This window comes from Pelodiscus sinensis, chromosome 5 (assembly GCF_052426305.1).
Source record: "Pelodiscus sinensis isolate ZL-2025 chromosome 5, ASM5242630v1, whole genome shotgun sequence".
NCBI classification, from domain to species: domain Eukaryota; kingdom Metazoa; phylum Chordata; order Testudines; family Trionychidae; genus Pelodiscus; species Pelodiscus sinensis.
In genome coordinates, this window is record NC_143056.1 from 130,305,558 (window position 1) to 130,321,570 (window position 16,013).

The following is a 16,013-nucleotide window of genomic DNA, read 5'->3' on the forward strand; positions in this document are numbered from 1 at the left end:
CGCTTGGGGGTTTCCGTCCCAGGCTCACAGGCACACGCAGCCCCTCAGGTGGAGCAGTGAGGCAGGGGAAATCCCCTACCAGTGGTTGCTCTGAGCGTGGCCTGCAAAGCGCCCCTTCCACCTTGCCCACCTCCCCAGTCATCCTCTGCCCTGTGGTCCCCTCTCTGGCCCAGCGCCTCTCCCTCGTGGCCCCGTGCAGCCCTGCACCAGGAAGCCCAGCTGCTGTTTCACTCCAGGGCCTCCTCCAGGCCAGGCCTTGGTCGGCTGCCAACACAAGGCAGCAGGTGGGGGGAGGAGAGGATGGAAAGGGGTGTGGGCCTCACTTCGGGCAGCCCTGGGGCACGTTACCGAGCGGGGGGCAGCTCCTCCCACCGCTCAGCGCAGAAGAAGGGTAGAATGTTGCTACCCCTGCCCCCTGGGGGCTGTACCCCTCCCCAGGCAGGGCGCAGGACGCACCAGGTGGGTGACTCGGTGGCTCAGAGCAAGGCCATGGAGAACAGAGACAAATACCACAGCTCAGGTTCCCACCTGCCTCCCGCCTCCCCTAGGAGCTTCCTCCTCCCTCCCTCCCCCCCATCTTCCCCTCCGCAGCCCCCCAGGTCCAGGGCTTCCCCTGCTTGGCTGCTCCACACTGCGTCACTCTTCCCCTTGTGCCCTGGCCCGGGGCCCATCCGCCTAGGGAAATGCCGTGGCTGGAAGAGTGCAGCAGGCAGGTTGTGAGTGGGCGGTGCACGGGACTGGAAATTCCCAGGGCTGACCCAGCCTGTTTGCATCTGCTCCCTGGGGGGGGGGTTTCCCGGGGAACTTTCCAAAAGGAGCGGGGGTGGGGCTGGACAGACAGGGGGGCGTGGGTATGCGTGCGGGGGTGCTTGGGGGGTGCAGATGTGGGTGTGGTTTGGCTGAGGAACTTTTCACTGGTCGGTTTCTCTTCCTTTTTTGCAGGGAGGGTAAATCAGATGACAACTCCAGTGACTTAGTTCAGGGTCCGCCCCGAGGCCTCACCTCCACGATGGCCATTGGTCAATCGAAGAGTTCCTCTCTCTCTCTCTCTCTCTATTTATTTATCTGCACATTTAAAAATCAGAGGCTTCCTGTACGAGGAACCTGGCTGGGGAACAAGCCCAGGCGGCGTGGGGGAGAGAGAGGCGCCGGGCGCGGACACAAAGCCCAGCAGCCGCCGCATTCCCCCGCAGGGAGCCCAGCTCCGGCGTGGCACAGCCATGGGGCTGTGGGTCTGGGCGCTGCTGATGGCCGCGGGCGCGGGCGCTGCGGACCCTGGGTTCCAAGCCTGCAAACAGGCCCTGAACGTGAGCGTGCTGGAAGTGCTGCCCGGCGGCGGCTGGGACAACCTGCGCAACGTGGAGGTGGGGCGCGTCATGAGCCTCAACTACTCGCAGTGCCGCACCACGGAGGACGGCGAGTACCTGCTGCCGGACGAGGTGGAGGTGGTGCCGCTCCGGGAGAGCCGGGTGCAGGTGCACGCCGAGCTGATCGAGGACTGGCTCTCCTACACCGACGCCTTTGCCCGCTCCGTCAACGCCGAGGCCTCCTTCCTGGGCGTCCTCAACGGCAAGTTCTCTTGGGCATGCCAGGAGACCAAGACCCACAACGTCTACGACCAGACGGTCACTACCCGGGTGCAAGTCCGGCACCACATCTACTCGGTGAAGGCCCAGCCGGCCTTCACCCTCCACCCCAACTTCCGGCACCAGCTCCTGGCCATCGGCAACCAGCTGGAGAACAACCAGAGCCGGGCAGCCAGGTTCCTGGCTGAGGTGCTGGTGCTGAACTATGGCACCCACGTCCTGACCAGCCTGGAGGCCGGAGCCAGCCTGATCCAGGAGGACCAGGTCAAACAGACCTTCCTGCTGGACAAGTTGGCCGAGAAGGCTGGCATCACCGCCTCGGCCTCCGTCACCTTCTTCAGCAAGGTCAATGTGGGGATTGGGGCTGCCACGCAGGTGCAGGACGAGCTGACCAAGAGCTATCTGGAGAACACAGTGTCCTCACGCATCGAGAGCCGGGGCAGTGTGCCCTTCTACCCAGGCATCACGCTCCAGAAGTGGCAGGAAGGGATCCCCAACCACCTCGTGGCCATCGGCAAGGCCGGCCTGCCCCTGCCCTTCTTCATCACCCCGGAGGCCCTGCCGGAGCTGCCGGCACCCACGGCCAAGAGAGTGGCCGGCCTGGTGGACAAGGCCATCCACCTTTACTACGCCATCAACACCCACCCGGGCTGCGTCAAGGCCGACGCCAGCAACTTCAACTTCCAGGCCAACGTGGACGACGGCTCGTGCCAGGCGGCCAACACCAACTTCACCTTCGGGGGCGTCTTCCAGGAGTGCGGCATCGTGTCGGGCGCGGACGGGGAGGAGATGTGCCAGCCGTACCGCACCCGGAACCCGCTGACGGGCGACTTCTCCTGCCCGACCGGCTACACGCCCGTCCCCCTGCACGGCGAGGAGCGCACGGCCAGCAAGCCCCGCGCCGAGTGCCACAACCAATGCCACTCCTGCTGGCTCTTCTTCAGCTGCTGCCATCAGGAGTGCGGCGTCCGCTACTACTCCACCACAGTGCACTTCACGGCCTACTGGTGCGCTGCCCCCGGCTCTGTGCCCCAGGGCTCCGGCTTCCTCTTCGGGGGGCTGTACAGCGCCGGGGAGGAGAACCCGCTCACCCAGGCCCACGCCTGCCCCTCCTACTTCTACCCGCTCTCGCTCTTCGACGGGCTGAAGGTGTGCGTGAGCGATGACTACGAGATGGGCGCCCGCTTCGGCCTCCCCTTCGGCGGCTTCTTCAGCTGCCAGGCCGGCAACCCTTTGGCCGGGCCGCTGAAGGGACAGAGCCCCGGGCTCCTGCAGGATTTCTTCTACCAGGACTCTGCCACTGCCTACCCCATGAAGTGCCCCCAGGGGTACAGCCAGCACAAGGCCTATCTGAGCGACGGCTGCCAGGTCCTCTACTGCCTCCAGGCGGGGACCCTCTTCGCCCAGCAGCTGGCTCCCATCAAGCTCCCCCCTTTCTGCCGCCGGCCTGCCCCCAACGCCAGTGCAGCCGAGACCATCCTGGTGCGAGGGGAGGGCAGCCAGGCCTGGGTGAAGCTGCAGGGCAGCGAGCATTGGCGGCCAGCCAACGCCACCGATGAGCAAGAGATGGCCCAGCTCTTCCAGGCTCAGCCCCGCAGGGGGCCCACAGGGGGCGCCGTGGCTGGCATCTCCGTGGCCGTGACGCTTGTGTTGGCAGTGGCTATCGCGGTGGCTGTCTATGGCGCCCGGCGGTACAAGAACAGGGGGTACCAGGAGGTGCAGCATGGCTGCCTAGCAGAAGAGCAAGGGAGCTACGGCACCACCGCGACGTCTCTGGGGCCCGGCTCAGCCTGAGGACCCCTGGACTGGGCCATAGCTGAGTGGCCTGCACCCCGCGGGGGGTAGCAAGGTAGTGGCTTTCAATCACGAGTGCATTAGCGTTGCAGGCTGGTTCAGGCACCTTTCTAGGGAAGGAGCCCCCTGGCGCTGGACCAGAACCGGGACTCCACTAGCCATTGGAAGGGGGCTCCTATGTTTGGCCAGCAGGGGGCACCGTTCCCCCACCAACCGGGACAAAGGAAAGTAGGTGCCAGGCAGTAGGAAAAAAAAAAAAATCAACCTCTTAAAGGGGAGGGGGCTCTGGGTACGTAAGGACCCCAGGTACAAAAAGCCTGAGAGTGATTAAAATAGTGTGTGGGGGAAGTTGTGTGTGTTTCAGCTTCCTGGGTGTGGTGGGGTCAAGGCTCTGAGCGTTTCCCCAGCCCCCAGGGCTGGCAGCTTTATGAAAAGAAGGAAAGCTGAGAATCTGGGGACTCTTGGGACCCCAAGAGCTGGGTCTTGAGGAACGCACTCACCAGTGCAACGAAACCAGCCAGGTTCGGCCATGCAGGGATCCCCCTGCCCCACCCGCCCCGAGCAGCCTCAAGCAGATTCTGAGCCTAGCCAGAGCCCTCCCCAACTCAAAACAGTCCCACCTCTCTCTTGGGGCCTGTCCTCCTGCCCTGCAGCCACCCACAAGCCATTGCTGGGGGGGGGGGGGGGGCAGGCCTGAGGTGGGAGCCCCTTTCCAGCAATGCTGCTCTTCCAGACAGAGTAAAACCGGGGGATCTGACAGTGGGGGAGTGGGGGGAGATTGTGGTAGGTTCGGGGCAGGGCCCAGGTTACTTGTCAGTTTGCAGGAAGGTCGGGGCAGTGCTGGGGAGTGGAGGGGTCTGGGGGAGGGGGGAAGGGGATGTTGAGGATCAGATGGACTTTCAGTTGACATCAGTTTGGGGAGGTGGGAGCCAGCTGTGGGGGCTGGTGGGGAAACGGCGAGGGGCCGGAGTTTGAAAGGGGATAATGGGAGGCACAGGCTGGCGGGGGGGGGGGGGGGGGGGGGTAGAATTAGCCCGGACGGCAGTGTGCGAAGGGTTAACATTCCAGACTTTTGGGTTAACAAAACCCAACCCAGCAGCTTAGGGACTTTCAGTTCGATTTTTTCTCGCTTCCTTTTCGGTTCGCTGGGTCTTTCTGATGTGTGGGCGGCCGGGACCAACGGGCTGTAATTTGGGGCAGGGAGGGCCCAGCTCAGAGCCAATTGCATTGCCACACAGCTGCCCTTACATCTCTTCCCAACAGAGCTGAGCATGGGCCTGTCTCCACCCACCCCCTGGTCAGGCCCGGTTGGGTTTTCACTAAACTAATAAATGGTGTGTGTCCCTCCAGCAGGCAGCATGGGCTAGTGGTTAGGGTGGAGAGAGCTGGGAAGCAGGCGTTTGCCACTACTCCCAGCGCTGAGCTACCCAGTAGCCTCGACGCCCATTCCCGTGCCTCAGTTTCCCCCATTACCCATGGACTGACACTTGGGCAGGGCTGGGAGGGCGATTCACTCCTGAGGCTCGTAAAGTGTTTTGAAAAGTGGCGTTACAGTCAGGGACAAAAATGAGAAAACCTCCTCCTGGCCAAGGCAAATCACTCCAAGGTTCCCCTCTAAGAAGCAGAGATGGGATGAGATTGCCAGTTACTCTGCGCAGCACTGAGGGCTGGCTGTGCCCTGCCCCTTCCAGGAGCATGGAGCCGGGCCCCACCCATCTTGCCAAGAGGACTGGCACAGCTGGCAGCTCCCCTGCAGACCCCCAAGCTTTTCAGGTCACTATTAAAATAGCTCCATTGGTCATTCCGTCAGCACAGAGATTACATAATTCCGGCCACTTTTTTTTTTTCAAAAAGGAAAAAAAAAATCAGTCGCCTGCCACCTCACGTGCGCCAAAATAGGCACTAGAACAGGTGGACCACACAGCGCAACACCAGCCCGGGGAGACGAATAGAGTCTAAAGGGGAGACAAGGCCCGTGTGTGGCTGGGGCCGTCTTACCTCTTTATAGAAACACACATGGATAGCACCTGTTTAAGGACATAAGAATGGTGAGACCAAAGGTCCATCTAGCCCAGTGTCCTGTCTTCCCACAGTGGCTGATGCCAGGTGCCCTAAAGGGAATGAACAGAACAGGAAATCCTCAAGTGATCCGCCCTCCCCCCATCACCCATTCCCCTCTTCTAACAGAGGCTAGAGACACCCTTCCTGCCCATCCTGGCTAATAGCCATTGACGGACCTATCCTCCATGAATCTATCTAGTTTTTTTGGAACCCTGTTAAAACCCTGGTCTTCACAACATCCTGTGGCAAGGAGTTCCACAGGTTGACTGCACAGCACGAAGAAGCACCTTTTTGTTTGTTTTAAACCTGCTGCCTGTTAATTTCATTTGGTGACCCCTAGTTCTTATGTTATGGAAACAAGTACATAACTTTTCCTTATTCACTTTCTCCACACCACTCATGATTTTATAGATTTCCATCATATTTCCCCCTTAGGCTCCTCTTTTCTAAGCTGAAAAGTTCCAGCCTCAGAGGGCTATTTTTTTTCTGCTTGCGCTTTACCTTAAAAATATCAGGCTCAAAGTTGGGGGCCTGGTTGTGCAGAACAGCTGGAAGAAAGGTCCAGGTCTGGATTTGCAGCTCTCAGATGGATTTATTTATTTTAACTCAGAGCTCTTCTCTCCTACTTGTTTGCAAAGTGCTTGAGTTAAATACATGCTTTTTAAAAAGCCAAACCAAAACCCACACACACACTTCTTTCCATGACTAATCTGGATCTCACACATCAGACCCCACCCCTGCTCTCCATCCATTCAGGGAGACAGCCAGGAAAAGCAGCGCACATGAAACAGAATACGCTTTTCGAGCCTTTGGGATGCTGCTCTTGCCTCGTCTCTGGGGCGGCTGCAGAAGGAGGTGAGGGGGAGGCTGAGAACACTCTTCCTGGGAACTGGTGGAACTAACTGAGGCTGCACAGAACAGCCACAGCAGGGCTCTCCTGGCAACTGCTCCTCCCTGTTCAGAGCTCCGGGGAGGGAGAGTCACCCCAAAACAGCCACAACAATCAGTACAGACTTGGGGGGGGGGGTCTCACAGCTGGGACCAGGGGGATCTCCATTCTCCTGTGACTGATGCAAGCGTCTCATGGGGCCGGTCCCACTGCCAGGCCTTGGGCTCAGCACCTGGGCGATGGGGATCGGGTGGGGAAAGGGCGTAAGGTCCTAGCCAGATGGTTCGCAAGGGGCAGCTCCTCCAGCCACCTGCCCTGCAGCATGGATCTGCCGCTCACTTGACCTTCACACCCTGGCAGCATCCACCCCTGGGGTTTAGCCTGCTGCCCCTCACTGTAGCATCTGGGCCTCTCCTCCCCAGAAGCTGCTCCACAGCTCAACTGCATCTTGCCCCCTCCCAACGGCAAGCAAACGGGGCCATGGCCTCCCAGGCTGCCAGACGGGGAGCACCTCCCGTCTCCCCTCCCCCCACTTCTCTGAACACTTTGCTGACCCTCCCCATCTTCCGAGCCAAAGGAAAGGGGAGGGGGCAGGGAGCTCAGAGGTTTGAGTCCCCCCTAGCCCTATCTTGGACAGTGACTGCCCCTCCCTCCCCTGACAGAGCCAACAGGGGTGGCTGGGAATAGGTTCCTCCTACAGCCCCTGGCTGCCGTATCTGGGGTATCCTGCCCAGACTCCCCATCTGTGCCAGAGCCAAGGGCACAGCCCCCCACCCCACTCCTGGGCTTTGTAAAGGGAAGGGGAAGGCCCCATCTGCCTCAGGGCAGGTTCTTCATTCTGCCTGGGCCTGGCACCCACGGGCAGGGCCAGACCCTGGGCTGCGCGTGGCCACCTGGTGCAGGTCCCGCACGGTCCGCACCGCCCAGTGGGCCAGCTCCTGCAGCACCTTCAGCCCCCGCAGCTTCATCTGGAACAAGCTGAGACCACCCAGGGCCGGCGGGCCGGCCGCCTCCCAGGCCAACCTGTCGCACCCCAGCAGCTCCTCCAGCTGGCGGGCCAGGGCCTGCACCTGCAGCAGGACGGAGTGGATGGAAGCGTGGAAGTCTGTGTCCAGGGGGGTCAGGTGAGTCCTCTGTTCCTCCAGGACCTCGCCCAGCAGCGCCTGGAATGCCCGGTAGGCCTGCAGGCCGGCACCCAGCCGCTCCGCTGCTGTCATCTCGCCCTCTGGCTGCGTGGCAGCACTCGGCACCCCGTCCACCGAGTCCAGGCAGATGCTCCTGTCCAGCCCCTGCTTCTCCACCTGGGGGGGAGGTTCAGTTAGAGAACAATCAGTCCCCCACTTTCCCCCGTCAGCCCCACCTGCCCTGTACACCCTATCGCCCTTCCCCGGCCCAACACGGTCACTTCCCCTTCCCACCCCACCCTCTCGCTCCTCTCCAGTTAACCAGAATCCATCTCAGGGCAAAGGGAAATCCCAGCGGCGCGGCAACAGACTTTTTAGGCACCTCTTGGTCAGCGTTTTCACAAGGCTCTGATGTATCTTGTACAAAATACGCCTGGTGTGGCATCACTTAAAAACTCCCTTTGCTGCCCATTTATTGTCTGGGTAAGAAGTGTGGCAACAGGGATCTTGTGAGGTCATCAAGTCCAGTCCCCTGCCCTCATGGCAGGACCCAGCACTGTCTAGACCATTCCTGATAGGCATTTATCTAACCTGCTCTTAAATATCTCCAGAGATGGAGATTCCACAACCTCCCTGGGCAATTTATTCCAGTGTTTCACCACCCTGACAGTTCAAGTTTTTCCTAATGTCCAACCTAAACCTCCCTTGCTGCAGTTTAAGCCCATTGCTTCTTGTCCTATCCGCAGAGGCCAAGGAAAACAATTTTTCTCCCTCCTCCTTGTAACACCCTTTTAGGTACTTGAAAACTTCTATTGTGTCCCTCTCAGTCTTCTCTTATTCCAATTATTTTAGTCTTCCTTCATAGTGCATGTTTTCTAGACCTTTCATTATTTTTGTTGCTCTTCTCTGGAGCCTGTCCAGTTTCTCCACATCTTTCCTGAAACGTGGAGCCCAGCTAGTGAAACAACCCTTCTGTGGCAGGGAGACAGAGGGGAGAAAGAGGGACAATAGGAAAACTGGGAGCTTCTGTGTAACTAGATTGCCTCCTGCCTCAATGCCAGCCAGAGGTCGTTCTCAAAGAGGGGAGAAGGGAGGGGACACACAACCAGTGTTCCCTCTAAGCTGTGCACTTGTGCAGGTGCTCAGGAGAGGTTCAACTGCTGCCCACCCGCTGAGCAGAGCATCCGCTGCTAGGTTTTGGTTTCTACGGGTGGTGCACATTTGCACATGCCTCAGTGCACATCGAAAACATTATTCTGCACCTGGATAGAAAAGATTAAAGGGCACATTGCACACAACACAAATCACCACTCTCTCCCTATCTCTACTCAGGACAGCTACAACACTTGGAAGACACAGGAAACATCTTTGAACTGGGGGATGGGTCCTGGCTGGGAGGCTTTTCAGCTGGAAGCTTAGAGTGAGAAAAATAATCTTTTGGTTTTAAGTTGCCCCAGCTTGTTAAATGAAGTATTACCGTATTTTAGCACATATAACCCACAGGTTATATGCATTTTTACAAACCCCTCCCCCTGCGGGGTATACAATTTTGTTTTACTCACCTGGTGAGTTCCTGTGCAGCCGCCAGCCTCCGGGCAGCGGAGCGCTCATCCCCCGGTTCCCGCACAGCCGCAGGAACCAGGGGGATGAGCATTCCCCCACCCGGAGGCTACGCAGGCACTGGGTGGTGAGTACCCGCAGGAACCAGGGCGTTTAGGCTGGCTAATTCCCGCTGCCCCCCACCCCGGCACTGTAAATTAGCTAATATACCCTGGCACAGTTTGAAAGAAAAGTCTTGTATACCCTGTAGGTTATACTCATACACAGGGGATACCAGATTTTTTTTTTTTTACTCAATTTGTAAAAACCGCAGGGTATATTTGGGTGCGGGGTATATTCGCTAAAATACGGTAATTGGTGTTTCACTGTTGTTTCCCTTGTAACCAGTTCGGACTTTTATGCCTCATTACTTGTAATCACTGGAAATCTCTCTGCAGTTAATACACTAGCTTTATGTAAACCAGTGTTTGGACTGAAGTGTTGGGAACCACCCTTTGAGAGGACAGGGCCAGTGCATGTCATTTCCCATTGATGGAATGGCCACCTAGGAGCTGGTCCCACGCCGTGGGCAGTCCAAGACATTCATTTCTGGGTAAGGACAGGGACTAGGCTGGTGTGCTCCTGTATGTACTTCACACGTGACTGGCCAGAGCGCTGGTGTAACACAGTGGGGGGATGGCGCTAAGCAAGCTAGAGGCTGCATGTGAACGGACCAGGAGCGATTGTTTGCACAACAGAGCAGTACACAAGGCACTCCAAGTTGGCGCAGTGAGAGGACGCAGCTGTCCAGATTGTACCCTGGGGCAGGTCAATAACCCATCCCTCATGCCCTGTGCCAGAGCAGGGCAGGGCTTAGGAAGGAAGGGGGAACTTTATTAGGAACCAGAACTTGGTTGCTACAATCAAAGCCCTGGGCCTTGGCTGCTCCACACTGGAGAATAGAGACATGAGGAAGGAGACAGTTTACAAAAGACAAAGCAGCCTGCCCCTCACCCAGCCCTGTTCTCTCCAGTTTGCCCCAGATAGCCCTTAGCTGGGACCACTAGTGGGTAGCCACTGGCCAACCTGTGTCCCTGAGCCACGAGCTGGATCTGCTTTAGTATCCTCTGACAGAGGCTGGTTCTTTAGCTTAAGATGGAGCAGGCCCTGCTTTTAGCCCTAGAAGTCGCTGATTCAAGCCCTGGTCTGTCAAAACAGCAGCCAGCCCCTAGGTTGATGCCCAACCTAGGCTGATGACTGGGGGGCACATGAGCGGCCCTTCCTCTCACCAGACTGCAAGATTGTCATAACCAAGATGGGCTCCTGGGACAGGGCAGTTTTGTTCACTGTGCTTGTGTGCCTAGAACTTATGGGCAGTGCTGATTGACCCCGGGCTATGTCTACACTGGTGCGATCTTGCGCCACAAATATGCAAATGAGGCTAAGCGTGGAATATCGCCAAGCCTCATTTGCATAGCTAATGAGCCACCATTTTTGCAGAAGAGGCTCTTGCACAAGAAGGAGGATCTGCACTGCCCCCTCTTGCGCAATGCCGCCACGCTGATTATTTTCAGGAATAACGGCATTGTGCAAGAGGGTTTTTCTTGCGCAAGAAGGGGCAGTGTAGACACTCCTTGCACAAGAGCCTCTTCCGCAAAAATGGCGGCTCATTAGATATGCAAATGAGGCTCAGCGGTATTCCATGCTTAGCCTCAGTTGCCTATTTCTGGCGCAAGATCGCGCCAGTGTAGACAAAGCCCAGCAGTGCTGTGATTGGATGCAGAGAGCGCGCATGGCTCTTACAGTCCGTGTCGTGAACAATCAGCAGGCACTTCACACAACCTTGCTTTAACTGGGTGTCACTTTAGTAATCACACTGGTGGAAAAAGCTACATTGATGGAAGCCAGGGGAATCGGGCAACCTTACTCATGGGCAACGGAAAACCAAACATCTCATGGGCCACACTCAGCAGCCTGCGGACCAGAGGGTGCCCAGCACTGCTCTAGGAGCTGCCCATAGTGGTACTGGTCAAACATCCTGGACAGGGGAGACGCACACATTTGGGGAGGTGGAACTGGATAATTTTTGCACATCTCCCCTGGCCACAGCATCACCCTTGGCTGGTCAGGCCATCCCAGGATGCCTGGATGGGAATTTCAAGGAGAGGTAACATTGCCTCTATTTGGCACTGGTAGAATCACAGGGTCTGGATCGATAGCCCACAACTCCAGAAGGATGCTGATCCATTGGAGAGGGGTCACAGAAGAGCTGGGAGAATAATTAAGGGTTTGGAAAACCTGGCTTCATGTGACCAGTCTCCAGGAGGAAAAATCATTTAGCTGAGCAGAGAAGGAGAAGAGAATTTATTTGGGTCCACAAGTCTTTGGACTGGGAACAGATATTTATTATGGGCTAACCGAGAAAGTTCTAACCCCCTCCAAGAGCTGCAAGGTGAGGCTAGAATCCTGTACGATCAGCCACTGGAACAATTTAGGGTGCAGTGGATGCTCCAAGCACTGACAGATGCTTTGTTCCAAGCTCTGCTCTAAGAATAGTTTGGGGCAGGTCCCTGGCCTGTGTTTTGCAGACTAGTTCACAGTGGTTCCTTCACCGGTTGGAATCTTATGAATTGAATTTACTCCTTGCCTGAGCAAGCATCAAATCAATGCAAAAGCAAAACGGCAAAGATCCTGCAGGAGTTGCCCTAGAGCTGGCTAGAAAACCAGTCAGGAGTATTCAAGGAAGGTGTGAGGACTGGGGGGAATGTACCCCAAGGCTTTGCCAGACTCAGCACCCAGTGGCCCCGGGCTTGTGTGATAGCCCCAGCCTACAGCACCGGGGAGAAAGGGATTCAGACTCATGAGCCATCCGGGCTGCTTCCTTCTAGCAGGACCCACAAGGTGGCCCCATACCAGAGGTACCTTGAATATTAATATTCATCTTCCCCAGCCAAGCTTGGTTGAGACAAACCCGAGGTCCTTCCCTGGAGCTTAGACCCAGACCCTGCCTCAATTTCCACACTGCACACAACAGCCTGTGGCCATAGGCCAACGGAGGCCCTCTCAAATGCTGAGCACAGGGAGCATGGTCCATGTCCTCGGACCCTGATCCAGGTGAGGCCAGAGCAGCTTTCAGCTTGTTAGTTCGATCCCCGCAAGGGGGCACGAGACACATGCTCTTAAGCACCAGCCATGTTCTACCTTAGGAGGTGCTCGGTTTCTGCTTCAAAGGGATAGAACAGAACCTGCCCTAAAGGGGCAGAAGGAAGGAGAGGACCCTGGATCGCCCGAAGCGGATGGAGGGGGCGTTAATTACTCATCTCCCTAGCAGCAGGGAGAGGGGGAAAACACAGGACGAATTCGGTCTATACCCTGCATTCTAGAGGCTCCAGCCCCTTTACTCACCCCCGGGGTTCAGTCTGCTGGCTGACCAGATTCCCTCCCACTCCTTCCTGCTCATCAAAGGCAGCGTTGGTGCAAAAGGTGCCACCTTACATGGCCGCCAGGCGAAATGTCAGTTCTAGCAGCCAAGGGATTGGCGCAAGAGGGGGAGACTCACGTAGGACTCCAGGAGGCTGGCCACGTCACCGTGGATCTTCCTGGCCAGGAGGATGGTGCGGTTGTAGAGTTTGTGGTGGTGGAGGGTCACAGGGTTTTGCTCAGCTGAAGCCATAACACCAGCCAGCCGTCCTAGATGTTGACAGCAGCTGAGCTGAAGGGATCATATAGGGCTGTTTGCACCACGGCCAAGCCAGAAAAATCCCTTGTTTAGCTCGCACATTCCAGCTCTTGAGAGCATTAGCCACTCACGTGCCTCTCCCCACCCCCACCCTTTCTGCCTCCATGGCCTGGGGAGAGCACGAATGTGTCTGCGCTAAAGGTCAACAAAGGCGGATTTTTCATTTCTTACCATGTCTCTCTTCCATGCTGTGTCAAGCTGCCTGGCCCAGAATCAGTCCCCCATTCCATCTGTCCGTCCAGCCTCCCCTACAGCTCCCTCCTCTCCACAACTCTGCATCTGTCCCTCAACTTGTATACCAGGGTAGTCTATTTCATTTTGTCAACATCCACATTTCTGGTCAAGGTAGAGTCAAGGTCCAGACTCCAGAGAAAACAAAAAGCAATTGTAAGTCAGTAAGATTCTGAGGTCTGTTCAAAAGCATTGGGCAGTCTGGATTCGGCCTGTTGTCTGCCCAGTCACTAACTGTCATACATGGTTGTCAAATGAGTCTCCTGCTAATCCCCCATTGCAGCTATATCTACACTGTGGCTTTCAAACAGCAATTTGCGTAAATTTTTCCACTTCTGCCCATCTACATGGGGCCAGCTGTCGGGGGAAAAAACCTCCTCTTTCTGAAGATCCCTTATTCCTCATAAAACGAGGAATACGGGGATGCCAAAAGAACGTGCCGGCTTTTTCAGAAACTGTTCTGAAAAAGTGGATGCGTTCTCTGGACGAAACTCTGCAGTCTAGACATAGCCTGCGATTAGAGACAACAGTTGACAATTCATTATTTCCCCCATCCACTCTGTCCCGCCTGGGAAGTTGTCTTTCCCATTATACTGACCCATGTCTAGCACCCATAACCCTCTTTCTAGACCTGCAGGCATTTCTAGCTGTTAATCAAAGACAGACAAATCTCAGCCAGATAAATGAATGTAAGAGAAAATAAGAGTGCATTCCCCACCTCCACTTGATATTTCTTGTCCAGCAAAAGTGGTCTGATCAGAAGCCAGAGCCTGCAAAGCATTACACAGGGGTCAAGGGTATTAAAAATAGGTGTCTAAAAATAAGTGGCTTGATTTTCCAAGATGTTGAGCCCTTTGCTGCTCCCCACTGTGGTCCCCAGGAGCTAGTGGCAGCTCACTGGTGCTGAAAAATCAAGTCACCCTCTTTTACGTTGATTTTAAAATCTTGGCAAAGAGTCAGAGGATGTTTTCTATGCTCATGGGCCACTACTCTCCCCTTTCTCTTGTGCTGGGACAGGACAGCACCACTCCTGGGCACCGCAGGCCTGTAGCCCATTGCTGAGGGCATATGCAGCCTTCCCCATTTCTGCACACCTGCCCTGAGCCTTGCTGGAGCCTGATGCTTTTGGTGATGGTAGGGCATCATCCTAGCCAGAAAACAGCCCCTGCATACAGCTCAGCTTCATTTCCAGATATTCTTGACCAGGATTCAAACGGGTGAGGCAAAGGAGAAAGCCCCACCCAGCTGGCATGGAACAAGTGGACCCCACATCCTTACCACCCACATTCCTGCTTACCCACAGTCCCCTGGGAATTTCCTGGGGGTATTTACTCTGCTCAAATGTAACTGAAAAACTAATGGCGCCGACACTGCTTACAAATCCATGCCCTACACCCCTCTGATCCCAGCATAATCCACTAAAACCACTGCAGACAAGCTGCATGCACCAAGACAAACAACTTTTATTGCGTTTTCCTTTATACATTTATTTTGGTTATGTCTTACCCAGATTCAGAGAAAACAAGTTGAAAAGCAGAGTATCCCTTTATTACATTTTACATTACCCTTTCCCCAAGGCCAACTTGGGTTCAGGTAGCTACCTGGGCTCCCCCTCTCGCTGTGGGACAAGACTTCTAGCAAAGGTTTGTCAGCTTATGCATTTCCTCTCCCCAGCTTTCGTTCCATACTAGAGGGGTGTGCCAATGCAACAGCTGTGTTGCCACCTGGTGGCTACTGCAGGTAGTGCTGCTAAGCAGTATAAAGCTTAACCCCCATCCCCAAGGTAGGTTTCATGCTAATCCAGGTTGCGTCCCCTGTCTCCCCACCCTGTCCCAGGAGTTGAAGGATGCCCAGCCAGCTCTTTCAGAAAGCATCAATGCCACGTAGAGCGGCAGCAGTGACAAACAGCGGGTGGCCAATGCCCCATGCACAAAGCAACAGCCCCTCTGCAAAATTCAGCACCCTGCCATGAAGGTGAAGCTCACAGGAAAGAGGCAACCCCCACTGTGCAGGGTACAGCTTACATGGGGAGCACCCCCACTGAACATTAAGGGGTGGGGGGAGGGATGTTAAGTCAGTCACCACAAACCAGCCTACATGAAAGGGGAAAAGGAAGCAGCCTACGCACAGCTCCCCAGTGTGCTCCCGCCGCTGGAAAAAAAAAATAAATACATGGGAAAAAATACAAAAATGTTTATTGCAAACTACTACAATAATTTATTGAAGCCAACTGCATGCGAGTGGTGGGAGAGACCCAGTGGGGGAGAAGCAGTAGGAAGGCAGTGAGTGTCAGTTTTTGTTTTTTAAACCCGGGGCTGGAAGGGACACAGGTCTCTCCTGCCCTGAGGTGAGAAGGATGTTTAAAGATAGAAACAATAGGATGAGACCAAAGGCGAGGGAGGGAGGAAGGCTAGAACTAGAAAAAGTGTGGGAGACAAGGGGGCAAGGAAGTGACAAGCATGAAGGACTTCAGAGCCAAATCACCCACTTATTGCTGCCTCCTGGAAACAGGAGACACTTCCCCTATTCTGGAAAAATACCCATCTTATTTCCCCATTGAGAGTGAGTGGGCTGCGTCACTCTACGGGTAAGTCACGGGGCAATCTCCACAGCAGGCTGCTGGCTGTTGCACCACCCAAGTGCGTTTTCCGCCCAATATGGCATTTTTGGGCCATCCTTAGAAAGAAAAGGAAATTGATAAGGCTAAGTTCTCCTTTTAGCGTTCCATGGAAGGCTTGGGCTACACCAGACTTCAAACCAAGGGTTTCACACAGCTTCTGCAGAGCTTGTTGGTGGCAGTGTCTGGCTGCTAAAGGTAATCTGCACCGCATCAGAATGCAAACCAAGCAAATTCAGGATCTAACACGTGGGTTCACGAGTTAGCCACAGCCATTCTAGTCAGCGAAACATGTTTAGGGCTAGCTGAAAGCTTTCCATCAAAACTGAGTTTTGAGTGAATTGTATTTAATTGTCTGCAGAAAATGTTAAGCTTCCCACCCAAAAACCAAAATCTTCAATTGTCAAGTGTTCAAACACCACTGGGTTGTGTT

The 16,013-nt window shown here is 55.6% G+C and overlaps 2 protein-coding genes across 2 annotated transcripts; one reads left to right on the top strand and one right to left on the bottom strand.

Annotated features, from left to right (window-relative positions):
• Positions 1-951: 951 nt before the first annotated feature.
• Positions 952-3,728, top strand: LOC112545434 (macrophage-expressed gene 1 protein-like). Its single transcript, XM_025183537.3, has one exon. It carries the CDS (start codon positions 1,221-1,223, stop codon positions 3,378-3,380), a length of 2,160 nt encoding a protein of 719 aa, XP_025039322.3. The 5' UTR covers positions 952-1,220; the 3' UTR covers positions 3,381-3,728.
• A 754-nt stretch (positions 3,729-4,482) lies between these two features.
• On the bottom strand, positions 4,483-15,892 carry CNTF (ciliary neurotrophic factor). The gene is made up of 3 exons (XM_075929113.2): positions 13,682-15,892; positions 12,553-12,705; positions 4,483-7,631 (listed from the first exon to the last, which is right to left on the bottom strand). Exons 1-3 carry the CDS (start codon positions 13,742-13,744, stop codon positions 7,164-7,166), a joined length of 684 nt encoding a protein of 227 aa, XP_075785228.2. The 5' UTR covers positions 13,745-15,892; the 3' UTR covers positions 4,483-7,163.
• Between the last annotated feature and the right edge of the window lie 121 nt (positions 15,893-16,013).

Excerpts from the sequence above, each read along its gene's own strand:
- LOC112545434 (XM_025183537.3), top strand. The coding sequence starts at position 1,221 with ATGGGGCTGTGGGTCTGGGCGCTGCTGATGGCCGCGGGCGCGGGCGCT.
- CNTF (XM_075929113.2), bottom strand. The coding sequence starts at position 13,744 with ATGCTTTGCAGGCTCTGGCTTCTGATCAGACCACTTTTGCTGGACAAG. Across the intron at positions 12,706-13,681 it reads ACAAGAAATATCAAGTGGAG|CTCAGCTGCTGTCAACATCT; the intron begins GTGGGGAATGCA and ends TGATCCCTTCAG. Across the intron at positions 7,632-12,552 it reads CCAGCCTCCTGGAGTCCTAC|GTGGAGAAGCAGGGGCTGGA; the intron begins GTGAGTCTCCCC and ends CCTCCCCCCCAG.